At 40.0% G+C, this 15,320-nt stretch overlaps 1 protein-coding gene and 1 long non-coding RNA gene across 3 annotated transcripts in view; both read left to right on the forward strand.

Moving 5' to 3' along the window:
• Positions 1 to 15,320, forward strand: part of UBE2F (ubiquitin conjugating enzyme E2 F (putative)) — a 56,592-nt gene that overhangs the window by 12,587 nt on the left and 28,685 nt on the right. The window contains exons 3-4 of one of the 2 annotated variants that reach the window (XM_070618683.1): positions 2,587 to 2,616; positions 6,569 to 6,634. In XM_070618683.1, the coding sequence (XP_070474784.1) occupies positions 2,587 to 2,616; positions 6,569 to 6,634 (96 nt within the window). The remainder of the gene's footprint in view (positions 1 to 2,586; positions 2,617 to 6,568; positions 6,635 to 15,320) is intronic. The other variant, XM_070618684.1, reaches the window with a different exon arrangement.
• LOC139083290 (uncharacterized) lies at positions 12,482 to 13,979 on the forward strand. The gene is made up of 2 exons (XR_011539893.1): positions 12,482 to 12,749; positions 13,665 to 13,979. It is a non-coding gene; the product is annotated as an uncharacterized lncRNA (long non-coding RNA).

Here is a 15,320-nt window from a genome sequence, read left to right on the forward strand (position 1 = left end):
CGTCATCAGTCTCCCAAAAGAAGGGCCTTCAAGGACAGTTTCTTGTAGATTCTTAGCAACAAAAAGTTAAATAGTATAATAAAAAATGTAAATAGTATTTATCTTAAAACATATAGTTTAATTATATGAATAACATTTATTTAAAAGTGATTATTATGAATAACTCATTTGATAAAATGTGTGCTTTTGTGATAAAATGAGTGCCCTGTGGGAGCCGGTGGAGCAGAGTGTGGCCCTTGGCTCCTTCCGTCGGAGGGCGTGGTGTGATCTGGGCAGAGGGCTCTGGTCCTCCTCAGCCCACCTCACCGCACTCTATAGTCTTTAGCAAATTCCCGCTCCGAGGAAGGGTGACAGTGCGCCAGTCGGAAAGACGAAACTGAAGATTGCTGTGGTCGTTATAAGAAGAATGATGGTGAACTTTTCATAGGATCATCATCATTTTGTTTTAAGTGACTATATTTTAATGTACCAAAACCCAAGACTGCTGAGAAGACAGATTCCCAGGCTTGCATTTCATCACAAAACTTGTTCCTTTTCTAATCACAGCAAAAGGGTGATTAACTGTTACTCCTCTCCTACGCCCGGCTCCACTGAAGAGACTGGCTCTTTTTCTCACGAGTGAGAACTCTCTGCCCGGCTAGAGCACTGGATAGGACGCCCTGGAACCAGGAGGGAGCATCCCAAGCTCCACTCTTCTGGGTGCCCATTCCAGACACCTGGACCCCAGAGCTAATACATTTAGTGGGCCCCCTGTCTCTACTCAGATTCTCAGTCAAATAGCTGATATCAAGGCCTGTGGCCTTCCTAACCCCTCAGCCTCAGAACAGAGCCATCTGCCAGTCTTCCCACTAATGCACTCAGTGTTCAGCTTTGCAAACATTATGGTCTCTGTCATCCCCCTCCCCTCCCCTCCCCACCTCTCCCGACTTGACTTGCAGGAATTGTTACCTGCTGCTTTCTGTATTTTGACCACCAATTTGCTTCTTTTTTGTGTTTTTTTGTAATCTGGTTTCCATCTTTCCACTTGCTTTCATGCTGTTTTGAATGTCCTCAGCAGGGTCTGATCCACATCCGATGGCCTTGCCTTGGGCCAGTCTGTCCTCTCTTTACTGGGTCACTGTGTCCGTGTGTCTCGCTTACTCTTCTGCCTGTTTGTCATCGGTAACTTTCCCTGCTCCTTGTTCTCTGATTTCTGCTGAGGTTCTTCTTCTCACCAGCCTCTCCCCTTTGTCGGTCTCGTGATGTCAGGTGGCATCGCTCTGTAGGGGCTCCTCTGCCCTGGCCGTGGTCGTGCACCCAGACCTCAACTTCCTCCTCCCGGGACATCAGCCCTCCGTGCCGTCTCTGACCCCTCCTGCCCCACACAGTTGGCAGATCTTCCATCCTCTTTGCTCTCAGGCACCCTCACTCTGCCTGCCTTTGCTGGGCCCTCACTGCCTAGCAGAGTGCCCACCTCAGGTTGTCTGCCTACGCTTTGCCCTTTCTGAAGTTGTCCTCTTGAGGCAAAGCTTAGAAAGTTGTTCAGAAATCTCGCTCAGCTCTCTATTGCTGGAGAATGAAGTTTAGAATTCTGCACCGTGTAGTCAGGGTCCTGCTCAATCCTGACTGGTTTTCGACCTTGTTTCCCATTGCTCTCTGGTTGTCTTTGTACCCATTGCTCTGGCTGAACAGGATGCCTCTGGTTTCTGTGCTTGTCTGTGTTCTGTGCTTTTGTGCATTGCTAACTTATCTCCTTGGAATACCTTTTTATCCACCTCTGCAGGACTGTTCTACCTGTTCGTTAAAGCCCAGCTCAAAAACTTCTCCTTCCTTTAGTCTCCACAGCTGGAGAGAATCTGCATGCTCCGAGGACCCCAGAGCACATTACGTTGTTGAGGCACAGGCAACATGCCTGCCCAGTTATTTCTGGGTCTCCCCCACCCCCAGGCCTCAGCTCTTGAATAGCAAGATTGAGGGGGGTTTGTAGCTGTGTTCTGGCAGAGGGGTGCTGGCCGTCAGTGCTCAATTAGTGACTAATAGAAGAGGCCCCAGAGAGCGCTAGGAGCAAGGAATGTAGCTCAGAGGAGGTGACTCCCTTGGGTAGTTAGCAATGCCCACAGATGGCAAAGGGCAAGGGTTTAGGCCCAGCAGAGGTCGAGAGTTTCCTCTCACTGGAAAAGTTTGAGCCCAAACTGGGCGAGCCCTCACCAGAAGACAGATCTGGAAAAACTGGAGGAGATACAAGGCGTATATATAAATCAAATTTTGAGGGCAGGAGTTCCACTCCTTGAGGGAACAAGATTTTCAGAAACAGTAGTGACTGTTTACGTATAGGTAATTGCCATGTTAATTTTAAATGACTTTCATTCATACTGAGTTTTCAAGGGCCCTTGACTGTACTGGTTGGCATCCTACAAGTCACTTTGTGTATTTGAAAGCAACGTCATGGCTTAAAGTCTAAACTTTAGACCAAGTGTAGGTTTCAGTTAATTCGGTTTATTTATTATTATTTTTCCTCAGTGTTCTGGGGGAAATTACCAGTTTAGAGCTGGTGATTTTATGTGGAGTAGTTGACTAATATTAACAGTAATCTCTTTGTTTCCACAGAGGTTGCAGAACTTGAAGCTAATTTACCTTGTAAGTATAACATCCCCAATCGAACATTAAGTGCTATAAAATAATTGCATGGAGAAGCTTGTTTTATATTTTAATAATCTTGCATCACAAAAAGCCTATTTTTCACGTATGTTAGGAACACATTTTACTTTTGTGCAAACAAGTACAGCCCTTTTCAAGGCTCCTGTGAGGAGGAGGCGTGGACCATGTCTGGGTGTCACGCAGCAGTGCCTCCTCTCTCCTTGCTGTGGCAGGGGTGTGTCGGCTAGGTTTTGTGTCTCTTCCTCAGCATTCTGTATCCCGCTCTCTTTGAGTGAAAAGTATATAAATCAGTGATGGACAGTCTTGTTTTTATTAGTGACAGAACCACCTTTTTGGTCCCGAAAGTGCTGATTTGTAATTGTCTTTGTGCGTGAGGTGGGATGACCATATGCCTTTCTGTCACCAGTGCGCCTCTCCTTGCTTGGTCCTCCCGCTCAGACACACACAGACCAACTGTGCTGTCCTCGGTGGGCACGCTCGCTTACTAGGCACTTCTCTCATGTGATGTGTCAAAGTTTCTTATTTCTTTTTTCTATCGTTAATCCCTTCCCAAACCCTTTATTTTATAAGACCCTCAAAGTCTGAAAGCTTTGGCCATTTTAGTATTCTTTTGTTAGAACGTTTTATCATACTTGGTTAAAAATAGTTCTGAGGCTGAGGATGTTTGTCGATGTGGGTGAAATATTTTATACATGGGTCTCCTGGTCTGGGCGAAGCCTACAGAGAGCTTGGTGTGGAGGCCCAGCTCACATAGGGTAAGAGAGGGCCCGTTCCAACCTCCACCTAAAGTTGGAAAGATAATTGTGGGGTGCAGCCTTTCAGTGGTTGTGAAATCCATTTGTGAGGGTAAGTACATACTGTTTCTTGAAAAACTATTTTTAATATATAGTATTTATATATAGCTATAGTGGGTTGTGATATAAAATATGTTTTAGTGTGAGTCTAAGTTAAAACTGTCTTAAGTCACTGGATTGTTTGACCTCAAAGTTTTCTTCTAGTCAGAAGGAAGTATCTTGGAATTCTATTAAAGGTTGTCTTTCTACCTACTGAAGTATTTACAGATGATTTACTTTAGAATGTTCCAGGAAAACAAACAATCGTGTTGTGTAGGATAGACGAAGGAGGATTGGCAAAATATTGAAGCTGAGTGTTGGGTTCATTATTCCTATTCTCTGCTTTTTTTAAAAAAAATTAAGTATATTAGGGGGCTGGCCCCGTGGCCGAGTGGTTAAGTTCGCGCGCTCCGCTGCAGGCGGCCCAGTGTTTCGTTGGTTCGAATCCTGGGCGCGGACATGGCACTGCTCGTCAAACCACGCTGAGGCAGCGTCCCACATGCCACAACTAGAAGGACCCACAACGAAGAATATACAACCATGTATGGGGGGGCTTTGGGGAGAAAAAGGAAATAAAATAAAATCTTTAAAAAAAAAAAAATTAAGTATATTAGGACGTTTTCCTGATAAAAAGTAAAATAAAGCGATCTTTCTATTTTCTACTTCCATCATACCTTCCCATCAGCCCCCAACTTGAACATATATAGACGTGTAGACATTTAATCAAAGACCACAAAAAACTTCCCCCTTACACAGTTTATTTGTCCTTGAATAAGAATCTAATCCATAGAGTGTAGCTTTCGCTTCATCTAAAAATTTGGTTTAAAAACGCTAAAATTTGTAATTGGCTTTCAAAACAGGATTTTAACTGAATACCTTAGGTTTGAAAAAGGCATGACACATCTTCCTAGCCCTTACGGCTAAGTGTCAGGTTAAAAGGATGACACACCTGCTATATGTATATATGTGTGTACATGCCACATGCTATGTACCTTTTCTTTTCTCTCTCCCTTTCCTCTCCCCCAGCCAAAGTGGAGGGAAATCTAAATCAGTTTTTACAAGTAAGCCAAACTTTCCAGAAGTATGCAACTCATTATTCTAAAGAGGAAACAAGAAGCCACCTGAGAGTAAATCTTTACTGTCTGTTTAATAATCTTTCTAAAATATTTATTAAGGCAAATAAAATAACTTGCCATGAGGCAGTGGTGCTAAGTAATTATTCAGGGCTAGTTTGGAGCTCTGTACGTGCAAGTTTATAGAGGCTTCTCTGTTTGCAAAAAATAAAAAATATCTCTTTCAGATTGATGGAAACATGAGGATCTCAGCCCATGCCTACAGATCGAGGAGGAGCTTGACTCTTGTTTCACTAAAGCCCCTGCATTGAACTAAAACAAAAACCGGACTTTCAGCCTTTTGTTGTTGTCATTAGAACTTAGACCTTGTTGAGCTTTCAAATTTTGGGTTCTTTTCAGTAGTTTTATTGTTTTTTAGTCCACTTTGATATAATTTCTTTATTCTTAGTGGGCCAGTCTAGTTTAGAGGGATTGATTTCTGCCTCTGGGCCTTTAATAAAACAAAGGAGAATGCTAGATATTAGAAACAAATGGATGAGAAACAAATGAGTCCACTAATCAGTGAAAGATTTCCCAAGCCCTTGTCACATGTTTTTGTTATGTGTCTCACGAGAAAGATGGCCTTTATCTTTTCAAGGTAAGAGTAAGAAAAATGAAGCCCATTTAGATTATTCCATACACAGTTCAAATGTGTGATTTGAGCGAAAGTCTTGAACTCTTTGGCCCCACAGCTGTTTTTATTTCTAACATAAAGAATGTGACAATGTACTCTCTAAGACTCCTTCTTGCTCTTCTAGACTGAATTACCTTTCACTCTGCAATGATTTTGTGAGGGATTGGTTAAAAAAGAAAAAGGAAACCTTACTAACAGTTCTGCATTATTTGTATGTGGCATACCTAGCATATTCATGAAGTAATGAAACGAGGCATGGTACAGGGAAAAGAGTCAGGAACTAGTTTTTAATTTGGAAACTAAACTTCCTTCTGTTGATAACCTGTGTGATCTTGGTCTGGTCACCGAACCTCTCTGGTCCTTCGTGTCATCCCTCATGATTGAGGACAGTGGACTAGATACTCTCTAAGGCCATTTGCAAGTCTAAATTTGAATCGTACTATTTTTGATGAAAATTCATACCACTGTAAAACTAGGCAAATATTTTCAGTGGGGCTTGTAAGAAATAAAGTCAATAGGTGACCCAAGGAATTTAGCATGATATTTTCCAAGTTTATAAAATGTAGACAATTTCTACATATATTCCTTCCAAATTCCTTGGGTGTTTACCATTCTCCGTATCATTTGTTTGAAGGAGGCAAATGTAGAATGTAGCCAACTTGCCCTGTCTGCACCACTAGCCATAGCTCTTCTCCCAGTGGCAACTCCTTGTGCTGATCCAGACTCCTGGTGTGGTACAGGTGGGCACAGAGCGTTGCCCTTGAGTCAGCAGAGCATTATCTCACCAACAGAGCAAGCCGAGTGACCGGTTGGATTTTGAAGATGTTAAAAAAAAAAAAGAATGCTGTGGTAACTGGTGGGAGCTAGCTTAGTTGGCACGCTTCTTTTTAACTTCCATTTGCTGTGATGGATATGAATGACTGTGGTGCTGGGTGAACAGACTAGAAGTTTGGCCTGGGTGTTTTTTCTGGTTTTTCCATGTTTAGTTAGCCTTTACCCAAATACAGTAATCTCCCTGAGGTATGATGTCTTCTTTCCAAAGTAAAGTACCATAATTCTTGAAATCAGTGGAAAGATCTCTAGTGTTAGTGACCATTTAAAGGTTGAAAGAAAACATCTCAATTTGGAATTAACTAGTAAAAGACAATGAGGAGGAAAACATGACAGAAATCACTGGTTTGCCATTTTAGCACATTGGCACGGTTATTATCAGACAGACAGCGAGGGGAGAGCACGGACCGAGTCTGTCCACTCCTCCCGCCACGTCCCCTTCACGGGGGCCTCCAGCTTGGCCTCCACGTGAGGACTGCTGCTGCCTCTCAGACCTTCCTGATGTGCTGTTTCTTTTGCAGGTACATGTAAAGTGCATTTTCCTGATCCAAACAAGCTTCATTGCTTTCAGCTAACTGTAACCCCAGGTAATATTCTTACGTATTTAAGTGTTAAAGTGATTTTCAAACAGCAGATTTTAAAGACTGCCCAAATCTGTAATCTTTGGCTTGATTTGTCCTCTAACTTTCTGAAAGTTGTGACAGTAATGACCATTCCCTATGAAGACGAGATATGTGCTTTGTAGTCAAATAAAGCATGGAAAGTGAGTCTGAGGCATTCGGCATATACTCCAGTGACTAGGTACAGACTTGAAGCGCTGACGTGAGTGCCTGCCGAGGCCATTGCCGTGTGGTGAAGAGTGTGAGCTGAAGTCATAACTGGGATCAGATCCTGCTCCGCCATCTAGTAACAGTGTGACCATGGTTAAATTAATAATCTCTTAGCCACAGCCCACCTAGCTACAAAGTGGAGATCGAGTGGGACCTATCGAATGGGACAGTTGTGAGGGTTAAATAGCTAATGTGCATGAAGCTCTTCGGCCCCCTGTGAGTCTGGCACACGGAAGCAGGCAGCAGATTACCAGCTGCCCCTGTTGGGACTGATAAGTGTGTAAGCTCCAAGTGCTCCAGGAGGGTCAGTCACATAGTTCTCCTCAGTCAGATAGGAGGATGGACTTGGGTTTCTTTTAGTTACAGTGCAGCTCCAAGGTTCCAACACCTTGCAGCCCCGAGGCCTTTACATCAGGCAGTGGGCACCAGGCCATAGCCACTGGTGCAGCTGTGGGATGGGTGGGGAAGGAAGAAGGGAGGACAGGGGCGATAACAAGAGGGGAGGGGAGTGCTGGGAGGAAATAGAGGGTGTTATTTTATTTGGGGGAGGGAAAGGGAGTGAGAAACTGAGAATAATGAGTCACGAGCTAATTAAAAAGTGAGAGAATGCAGAATTTCAGTAGGTGATAATGGTCCCACGGATAAGCCCTGACATGGTCTCCCTGCAGGTAGGATGGGTATTTTGTGTTTTATAATAGCAGGAGAAATCCCGTTTTCAAAAACGTGCTTGAAAACTTTTAAAAATTCATTTAATCCCTGTGGTGGTTCTAAGATGGCTCTGGGACATATGCGTAAATTCTTCCTGGTGCCATTTCTGCTAAGATAAGCGAATGCTAGCATAGAATTAATACCAGAACACTGTCCTGAGAAATGGGGCGTTCCACACGCCTGACGTCGAGAGATAACTGAGCTCAGGACTTTAAAGTAAGAAATTATGAAAATTGATTCTTTGGCTGCTTTCATAAAACACATTGCACGTCCTGCTGTTTTTAGTGAAGAGTATTGAGCACACTTCGATGTTTCTTGATGACTCAAGGTCACCGTTACGAACGTCATTTATTATTACTGTTAGGCAGTACACGGTGTTTTCAGAAATTATTGTAGTGGTGAAGATTGGTTCTCTGTTTACTAAGTCGTCTCAGACTTGCGTGTTTGTAGTAAAAAGTATTTTCTTCCCTCTGCCTTTCCAGGACATTTTCAGTGGCTGTCAGGGATTCTGTTGCTCTGCCTGCTGCCCAGGCTTGGGCTTTGGGGTCCTTTTCAGCCACTCAGAGACCTTTGTTGATTTTGCCAGGCTTGTTACTGTCTTACATGAGTGAGTTAGTGTTTCTTTCTTTTTCTTTTCTTTTTTTAACTGAAATTTTTTCCTGAGTTACATGGATGTTGTGATTATTGAGAGTATGTGTATGACACCATCTTTGATGTTCTTGTTTATGTTCTTGAAAACAGAGCACAATTGTTTGTTACAGTTTTGGCATTCACTGTTCCATCAGATGAAAAGATAACTTATGTTTTACTGCCTTAGCATTTATATTTACAGTAAGTGCACCTCAGGGACATTATCATCACATTGAGCTGTGTGCTCAACATGCTCTTCAGACACTGTGTGTAGGCCCTTATTTTGTGTTGCCAGTGAGTCAGAAAGCTGATGTGGTTCCTGCTGTCGTTATTAAAGGAAGCATGGCAGACATCTGCCAACCCTCAAAACTTGCCTAATATCGTGGTTTTTTAGAAACTTTTTGGAGTCATGCTCTTCTTAGTATTGAAAAAAAAAAATTATAGAGATATGCCTAAGTAGTAGTTTTAACAGTGTGAAGCAGATGGTTTTGAAACTGGCTCATTTGCATCCGGTCATCCTGGGGTGAGTCTGAAAACTCACGTAATATGTAATAAGACCCAGGTATTTGGGTGGTCAAGGGAGGGTTGCCTCTGCATCTGAAGCTCACAGCTCTTTACCTGGCTCCTGGCAAGATGGTTCCTCTTCATACTCGATAATGTTTGCATGGTTTTGTTTGTTTTTGGAATGTCCCTTTTTTGGAAATAGATGTACTCTTCAGAGAAAAGATGGAAATATAATTTGGTCATAGAGGAACAGAACTGAATTTAGGGGGAAAATAAGTCTCCACATCACGTCACAAAACAAGAGAAAATACTAGGAAGTAAAATGAAACAAGACAAAGCAAAACCCTAAAGACGGGCTGGAATGCCCCCGGAGTCCTCGTTGAAGTTAGAGGGACAGTCTGGGGCCGGGTCATAGTTGCCAGCTGACTTGTGGGGTCCTCCCAGCCTGCCCCACTGTGACGTGGTGGTTTTTAGGCAGAGGGGACCATGGGCTTAAATAACAGCTTGTTTGTTTAATTTTAGTTTTTACTTTTTAAATAAATTATACTGAGGTATAAAATTACAAACAAAATGTACTAATTTCAACTTGACAGTTTAATTAGTTTTGAAATATGTATACACCTGTGTAACTACAACCCCAGTGTAAAGATATTTCCAGCACTCTTGAAGTTCCCTTCTGCCTCTTTGCGGTCAATTCCTCACCCCCTGCTGCCCACCCCAGATTCCTTTTGATTTCTATTGCCATCAATTAGTTTTGTCAGTTCTTGAATTTCATATAAATGGAATTTTATATATCTACTCTTTGTCTCTGGCTTCTTTCATGTAACGTTTCTAAATTTATACATGTGGTGTATCAACAGTCTGTTCCTTTTTATTTCATTTTCCTATTGATGGATATTTGAATTCTTTCCAGCTTTTAGCTATGGTAAATAAGATTGCTATTAGCATTTTCATACCATCCTCGTTACACTCATATTTTTCATTTCTCGTCACTTTCACTTGAGTGAAATTTCTGAGTCATGGGAAAGATATGTTTAACTTTTTAAGATACTTTCTAAGGTGGTTGTACCATACACTGACCAGAAACGTATGAGACGTTCCAGATGTTCTACAGACTTTTCAGTGTTTGGGTGTGAAATAGTATCTCTCTGTGGGTTAATTTGCATTTCCCCAATGCCGGGATTTTGATTGAGACTGTTAACTGTGGATCAGTTTGGCAAGAAATGACATCTTAACAGTATTGAGTCTCCCAATCCGTGAGCATGGGGAATGTCTCCGTTTATTTCGATCTTCTTTAGTTTCTCTCAGCAGTATTTTGTAGTTTTCAGTGTAAAGGTCTTACAAATACTTTGTTAATTATATTACTAAGTATTTCATGTTTTTTGAAGCTGTTGTACGTGGTATTTTTAAAATTCCCACTTTACTGTTACTAGTATATAAAAATACGGTAGAGTTTCTAGTATATTGATTGTGTCCTCTACCTTGCTAAATTCACTTAGTAAACTCTAGTGACTTTTTAATATATTTTTAGGATTCCATGTCCCTGATCCTGATATCTGTAAATACGTTTTTACTTGTTTCTCACCAGTATGTATGCCTTTAATTTCTTTTTCTTATTGCACTGGCTATGACCTCCAGTACAGTGTTGAACAGAAATAGTGAGAGTTTATGTCTTTGCCTTGTTCCTCATCCTAGGGGGGAAAGTGTTCATTATCCACTGAATGTGGTGTTAGCTGTTGGGTTTTTTTTTTTAACATATCCTTTATCAGGTTGAAGTTTCTTTGTTTTCCTGGTTTGTTGAGAGTTTTTATCATAAATACAAGTTTTATTTTGTTTTGTTTTTTTTGCTGAGGAAGATTTGCCCTGAGCTAACATCTGTTGCCAATCTTCCTTTTTTTTTTTTGCTTGAGGAGGATTAGCCTTCAGCTAATATCTGTGACAATCCTCCTCTACTTTTTTTTTTTTGTTTTTGTATGTGGTATGCCTCTACAGCTTGGCTGATCAGTAGAGTAGGTCTGCACCCAGATCTGAACCGTAAACCTAGGCCACCCAAGTGGAGTGTGCAGAACTTTAACCACTCAGCCATGGGGCCAGCCCCACATACTTACTGATTTTTGAATGTTGTTGCATCGACCTTGTATTCCTGCAATAAACCACACTTGGTTATGATATATTATCTGTTTTTTATATTGCTGGATTCATTTGCTAATATTTTGTTACAGAATTTTGTGTCAGCATTCATGAAGAATGTTGGTTTGTATTTTCCTTTTCTTGTAATTTCTTTGTCTGATTTTGGCATCAGGATAATGCTGGCATGGTAGAATAAATGAAGAAGTGTTCCCTCCTGTTTTCTGAAGGAGTTTGTGTAGGATTGGTACTATTTCTTCCTTAAATATTTGATAGAATTTACCAGTTAAGCCATCTGGACCTGGAGTTTTCTTTTTGGGAAAGTTGTTATTTATGAATTCAGTTTATTTAATAGATACAGAGTTATTTATCTGTTTTGTTAAGTCGGCTTTGATAATTTTTTTCTTTCAAGGAATTTGTTCACTTCACCTGAGTTTTAGAATTTATTGATATAAAAGTTGTTCAGAATATTCTCTTATTATTCTGCTAATGTCTGTAGGATCTGTGTTGATGCCCCCTTTTCTGTTCCTGATATTTGTAATTTGGGTCTTCTCTTTTCTCTTGATTGTGTTAGCTTGAGGTTTATCCAGTTGATCTTTGCAAAGAACTAGCTTTTGTTTTTCTCAGTTATTTGTCCATTTCATTGATCTCTGCTCTTATCTTTATTATTTCCTTCCTTGTACTTTGGGTTTAATTTGCTTTTCTTTTACCTTCATGGAAACTTGGATCATTGATTCAAAATAATTTTTTTTTAAAGCTATGTTGATTGAGGTCTAGGTTATATTCTTTTACTTTAGTGTAATGCTTTGAGTTTCACCCATGTTGTTACATTAATCAGTTTTCTGTGTGTTTTTCTGGATGAACTGTGTTCTGTTGTATGGGTGTATGCCGGTTTATTTATCCATGCACAGGTGATGCCCCTTTGTGGTGTTTCCTCTTTGGGGCCGTTATGCATAAAGCTGCTATAAACCTTTGCATGCAGGTCTTATGTTTGTATTTTTCTCCTGGAGGTGGAGTTACTGGATCATGTGGTAAGAGTAAGTCTAACTTGATAAACACTACCATACTGTTTTCCAAAGTGAAAGTACTATTTTTCATTCCCACCAGCGATGAATGAGAATTCCAGTTACCTCACGTTCTTGCCAACAACTGGTATTGTCAATCTTTTCAATTTTAGCCACTCTGGGAGGAGTGTATCTCATTATGACTTTAATTTGCATTTCCCTAACGACTAATGACGTTGAGTCTCTTTTCCTGTGCTTGTTTGCTGTCTGTATCTTCTTTGTTCAAGTGTCCATTCAAATATTTTGCCCATTTAAAAGTTGGATTGAGTGTCCCATTATTATTGAGCTGTAAGCTTTATGTACTTAGATATAAGTCCTTTATTAGATATGTGGTGGGTTTTTTATGGTTAATAACATCCTTCTAATTAATGTTAATATATAAAACTTCTGATTAGGGAATTCTATAGCTACACTGTAAATCTTGTACATTTATGTGTATAACAAATTTTTAAATGTGTTGATTCTTAGATTATTCATGTTTTCTTAATTTAAACATTTAATTTATAAAAACTGCCTAACTGGTGCATGATAATAAAGTATGGCTTACGTTGATTTGTCTCTTATCCCTGTTATGTTTGGTTAGAGGTTTTTCTTAGCATCGTTTCAGAGCTTTGGAGTTGTAGAAAGAAGAGTTTCTAAATGTGACATGAAGTAAGATCTCAATTTCTGAGTGAAGAAATATGTTTGGTAAGCCTGAAACACAAGTTTGGTTCCACACATGAACATTTTGGAACAACATTTCAATAATCCTGGAGATTTTAAGGGATTTGGAAATGGAGCAGAGCACTGAAGCACGCCTTTCAGCTGGACCAACATCCCGATCTTGAAGTGGCTTCTGGGTAGTTTACTGTTGATCTGTCAAGGTTTCAGACACAGAGAGTGTATACTCATCCCTGGTTCTTTCTAGGTTGATTTTTAACTTTAATATGGAGATAACCATTACTAAGGGATAAATTTGAGGAGGAACAGACTTTGCTGGGGGTGTCTTTTCTTTCAAATAACCCTACAAATACAGATGGTAATTCTTGTTTTATATATAATGGAAATGTGGTGTGAGCTCTTAAGACAGTTATCTGCCTTAGCATTAGCTAACTTTTGTTAGGAAAACATTCACTGCTCTTTTCTTGCTCCTTCCAAGAGCTCTGTTGATGTGATGCTTCTTTGCTTACCATCCTGCTGAGTCAGTGACTTGTCGAATGACACACACTGTGCTTACACTGATTTCTGCCCTCTGCCTCGCACATAACACTGCGGCAAACTCTCATGGGATGCTCAGGCTTCCTGGAGTGAGTGTGACATTAAATGTCTGACTTATGTTTTAAAAGCCATTCATTACCATGGTTAAAAGTATGGTGTGACGGTCACCAGTAAAAATGTATATAATCCGTATAAAATATCCCAAAACATGCTGTTCACATGTTAAGCTTCTGAGCATTGTAAAAATTGCCAGCACTCTTTCAGCTTCCTGTTCTACCTGGTAGTGCCTTTTATGTGGCATAGGCTTTTTCTTTATCTTTTTCAAAAATCATGATTAGCGAGGTAGGATTTACAGACAGTAAATTCACCGTTCTTAGGTGTACAGTTCTCTGCATTTTGACAAACACAGTCATGTAACCACCAGCACAGTCGAGATATAGACTGTTCCATCAGCTCAGAGAGTTCTCTCGCCCCTTTGTTGTCAGCATCCTCTTCCCACCTCCAGCCCCTGGCAGTCACTGATCTGATTCCTGTCCCTGTCGTTTTGTCTTTTCCAGAATGTCATATAAATGGACCCAAACAGTATGTAGCATTTTGTATATGGCTGCTTTTACTTAGCATAATGCTTTCAAGATTCATCCATGTTGTTGCATGTATTATTATTTCCACTGGCCATTGCTGACGTTGAAGATGGAGGAAGGGGCCATGAGCCAAGGAATACAGGTGGCCTCTTGAAGCTGGAAAATGAAGGAAATGAATTTTCCCTAGAGCCCCCAGAAAGGAACGCAGCCCTGACAACTCTTTGATTTTAGCCCAGTGAGACCCATTTTGGACTTCTAACCTACAGAAGATAATAAATTTGTATTGTCTAAGCCACTGAGTGTGTGGTAATTTATTATGGCAACAATTCAGAACTAAAATAAATAGTTGTGCTTTTTATGTCTTAAGAAGTCTTTGTCTAAGAAATATAAAGATTTCCTCCAATTAAAGTAGTTTTATAGCTTTAGGTTTTACAATTAGGTCTGCAGTCCATTTTGAGTTAATTTTTACGTATGGTCTAAGATAAGGGTCTAGTTTCTCCCCCTCCCCTCTCATCCAAGAATGAATGGGTAAGTGCTCCCTTCTATTTCCTGGAAAAAAGTTTATGTAGAATTAGTATTAATTCTTTATCAAATGATAGACGTCACCAGTGAAGCCACCTAGGTCTGGAATGTTGTTTTTGTGGCAAGATTTTAAGTATGAATAGTGTTTCTTTAATAGATGTAGGGCCATTTACGTATTTATTCTTGAGTGAACTTTGGTAATTTGTGTATCCCAAGGAATTTGTGTATATCATCCCCCATTTTCAAGTTTACTGGTATAAGGTTGCTCTTGATATTTTCTGATCCTTTTAAGTTCTGTAGGTTCTGTATTGATATCCCTTCTTTAATTCCTGGTATGGAAAATTTGTGTTTTCTTTTTGGCTTATCAGGTTAGCAGGAGGATTATTAATTTTGTTGATCTCAACCAGCTTTTGGCCTCATTGATTTTCCTCTAATATTTTTTGTTTTCTACTCATATTTGTTATTTCCTTTTTTGTGCTTATTTTCAGTTTAATTTGCTCTTCTTTTTCTAGTTCTTAAGATGGAAGTTTAGACAGATAATAGTGTATTTCTATTTCCCCCTCCCAACCTTTATTTTATAGTTCTCATTTACTTTACAGATGTTATAATCCAGAATACTTTGTTTTTATCTTCGCTTTAAACAGTCTATTTTCTTAATATATTTCTCAATATATTTACCATTTGTGACCTTCAATCCTTTTTGTAGATCTGAGTTTCCATCTGTTATTTTCCTTCTGCCTGCAGAACATCCTTGGATTTTTTTTTGTAGTGCAGGTTTGCTGATGATGAATTCTGCCAGCTTGCTGAATATTGAATTCTTAAGTTGACAATTTCAGCATTTTAAGGCTATCATTCTACTGCCTTCTGACTTATTTTTTTCTTCTAAGTAGTTTGTGGTAGTTCTTTGTTTCGCTTTATGGGATGTGCATTTTATTCTCTGGCTGCTTTTAAGATGGTCTCTTTATCACAGTTTTCAACAGTGAGATTATAATGTGCTTTGATGTGGTTTTCTTTCTGTGTATCTCACTTGGGGTTTATTGAGCTTTTTGGATCAGTGAGTTATAGTTTTCATCAAATGTAGAAATAGTTTGACCAACATTTCTTTAAATA

This window comes from Equus przewalskii, chromosome 5, assembly GCF_037783145.1.
Source record: "Equus przewalskii isolate Varuska chromosome 5, EquPr2, whole genome shotgun sequence".
Taxonomy (NCBI): Eukaryota; Metazoa; Chordata; class Mammalia; order Perissodactyla; family Equidae; genus Equus; species Equus przewalskii.